The 3,259-nt window shown below is 44.5% G+C and overlaps 1 protein-coding gene across 1 annotated transcript in view; it reads right to left on the reverse strand.

The window, feature by feature from the left end:
• Positions 1 to 1,308: 1,308 nt before the first annotated feature.
• PAQR5 (progestin and adipoQ receptor family member 5) overlaps positions 1,309 to 3,259 on the reverse strand; it is an 89,010-nt gene continuing 87,059 nt past the window's right edge. Inside the window, exon 11 of the mRNA XM_007467865.1 lies at positions 1,309 to 1,550. Within this exon, the coding sequence (XP_007467927.1) occupies positions 1,309 to 1,550 (242 nt within the window). The remainder of the gene's footprint in view (positions 1,551 to 3,259) is intronic.

A 3,259-nucleotide genomic window follows, 5' to 3' on the forward strand; every position in this document is an offset into this window, starting at 1 on the left:
AAAACTGTTTTGTGTCAGCATTTCTGTGCTCTCTGAAAACATCATGAAACAGTGAACTTTAATTAGTAATGCAACAGATGAGAAAACACTCAGTGTTTTGTAATACTCCACAGAGGAGAAAGCAGGGGACACATTCTTAGGCGGTGAGTTGCTCAAAGTTAGACCAATCAAAACAAAGCTGACAGGCCCAGTACCTTCTGGAGTTTGTGACATCAGCATTTCTGCAAGTTTGGCCCGTGGCCGTCCTGACTCAGAATCACCTGGGGGACCTTCTCCAGTGTAGATCTTCTCCAGGAAACCAACATTTTAAACCAGTAAAGCAGCATCTCCTGATCTGCCTGGGGAATCTACATTTGTCACAAGCTCACCAAGTGTTTCCATCCCTTTGGCAAGGTCTTCAGCATCCTCTGCACATGAACACTAAACTCAGCAGCATATATGAAATGCTGAAGCAACATCAAATGTATAACCTCCCCAAATATCGTGATGTCATTGGCTTAAAAGGTGACAGACAAGCACAACCAATTGGGATTGACTCAGCCAATGCCCACTGGGTAACACATTTTACCTGTGCTGCGTAATACTTGGCAGCATCAAACTGGTGACAAGAAAACAGAGCAAAACAGAACACATAACACTTAGCCACAGGCTGTGGACTTGTAAGAAAATCCAAATCTATCATGACATGGGAACCTTGCATTGTGAAAAAGAATGTACTTGTAGGAAAAGAGGACTCTCTTTCTATTCATTCCCTTCACTAGGTGGGGAAAGGAAGACCACTCCCCAAACCAGGTTTCTTCATTCTGGAATTGCCTTCCCAGCCCCCAGGGCTCCCACAGACCCAACTTACTCTCTCTCAGGTTCCCCTACTGACCTTTCCAGCTCATTCTCTTCCCACTGTGGGAGCTCTTGCGAGAGGCTTTGTTACATGAAACTCATCAGATGAAGGATCCAACTATTTCATAGTAAAGCTACAAGGGAGGTATGCTTAATCCAATCGTTTAAAGAGGATTGGAGAACTCACTTTAAATAAATGAAAAACTAAATGAAATATTAATGATTTGCGTGAATGAGGACTTACTTGAACCCATGTTCCCCTTTTAAAATCACACATACGGAACCAATGCACATCTAGAGAAATGTCCCCATGTCAGTACCTTGATGACATGAACCCATTCAAAAATGCCAAGACACCAACCATTATAAATATTTTAGGCCACTGTAAACCGGTACCACGACACTGGCTTATGGTGGTTAGGAAGTTGTAGCTTAATGTTGACATTTGGCACAAAAAGCTTATGGTCTGAATTATGTTTCTTTTTTGTGTAATTCTGGCTCAGGAATCCGATACAGAGCAGCTGAGAAATAAATTATGTTGCTGAGGCTGAAGATGAGGCACAGAAGTATGGCTCCGGCTATCTGAGAGAACAACAGGGGCCTGGAGTGGGCCAGGAGCCATTCCTTCCTTAGAGTCTTGTCCAGAAGGATGGCTTCCATCTGCATGTGTGTGGCTAGGATCACACACACATGAAACAGCTGGTGACTATGACCTATAGCAAACACACAAAAGACCACCAAGATCAGCAAGAAGATAGGACTGGATTGATACATGCGATGGCATGTATGCTAAAAACACTATGTGGTGTGAAGGAAGCCAGATACAAGAGACCATATATTGTATGATTCCATTTATATCAAATGTCCAGAAAAGGGAAATCCACAGAGACAGAAAATAGAGTAGTGGTTGCTTCAGGCAGGGGTGGGAGTTGGGATGAACAGTACATGGGCACAGAGGATCTTACTGGGGTGATGAGAATGTTCTAAAACTCATATATGGTGATGGTTGTACAATGTGGTAAATTTACTAAAAAATCATTGAATCATATACTTGAAATTAGGGTATTATGTAATATATAATATATACTTTAAAAATTTATGTTTTAAATGTAATATGAGAAAAATAAGAGGGCCATCAGAGCAAACCAAATCCGTTTTTAAAACAACTTATCCGCCAGTCCTGTTTTTCACATGAAGAAATCCTGCCAAAGGTTACCTCTTGAGAGCTGTCACTGATCAGCTCAGATTCTGACTTCAATCCCAAAGGAGAAGCCAGCCAAGTTTTCTGTTGGCCTCTTATGAGGTGCTCCTCTCCCCACTGCTGGTTAATCCCAGACACAACCAGGGCCTCTTCCTCTCCGATAACTTACAGGACCCCAGTCACCATGTATGCATCCCCAGAGGGTGGGAGTCCAGTGGAGGGTGGTTGGAGTGAGCAGGGATGTGCTGACTTGGTGATTGGTGAGAAAAGGAGTCCATTGCCCAGGGCTGGGGATTGCTTTGGGGGACAGCCTGCAGAAACCGTGTTTCACGGGCTGAGTTGTATCTCCCCCTCCCAAATTCATATGTTGAAAGTCCCAACCCCCAGTACCTTAGAATGTGATCATATTTGGACATAAGGTCTTTAAGAGACAATTAAGTTAAAATGAGGTCACTGGCGTGGGACCCACTCTGATTGGTGTCCTTCTAAGAAGGGGAGATTAGGATGCAGACATGCACGTACACAGAGGAGAGACCATGTGAAGAGAAATGGAGATGGCCATGGGCAAGCCAAGGAGAGAGGACTTGGAAGAAACCAACCCTGCCGTCCGCTTGATCTCAGACTTCTAACCTCCAGAATTATGGGAAAATAAATTGCTGTTGTTTCAGCCACCCAGTCTGTGGTTCTTTGTTATGGCAGCCCTAGCTAATATGACACAAGAGTTAAAGATTCTCCTTCAGTTAAAAAAAAAAAAAAAAAAAAAGAATTCAGTGTTGTACCCCCAGGACTTAACCCAGAGTAAGTATTCAATAAATGTGTCCACAGAAGGGACCAGCCTGGCCATCTGCCCAACTGAACAAGAACAGAGTCAGGAATGAGGATGTAGGAGAGCTGAGTAGGTGGCCAATGAGTTCCTTAGGGCAGGGAGCTGCCAGCACTCCAGCCTGCATCCCCCAGGGAGGAAGTGTGCCTGGAGGGGCCACCCCTGCCTTACTCGAGCCATACTACTGGGCTGTATCCAATTTCCAAATCTGTGTGTGATGCAACGAAGTGGTTCCTTATCCAGCGAGAGCCGTGTACTCTAAGGACACAGGGCCAAGCAGAAGGAGGTGACCAGCTGTGCTCACCAACTGAGGCACAAACCTGTCTCTGGAGATGAAAAGGACAGGAGATAAAAAGACAGAAGAGCCACGAGCACTGAACAGATGTGAAATGTGCCTT

This window comes from Lipotes vexillifer, unplaced genomic scaffold (assembly GCF_000442215.2).
Source record: "Lipotes vexillifer unplaced genomic scaffold, Lipotes_vexillifer_v1.1 scaffold792, whole genome shotgun sequence".
NCBI classification, from domain to species: Eukaryota; Metazoa; Chordata; class Mammalia; order Artiodactyla; family Lipotidae; genus Lipotes; species Lipotes vexillifer.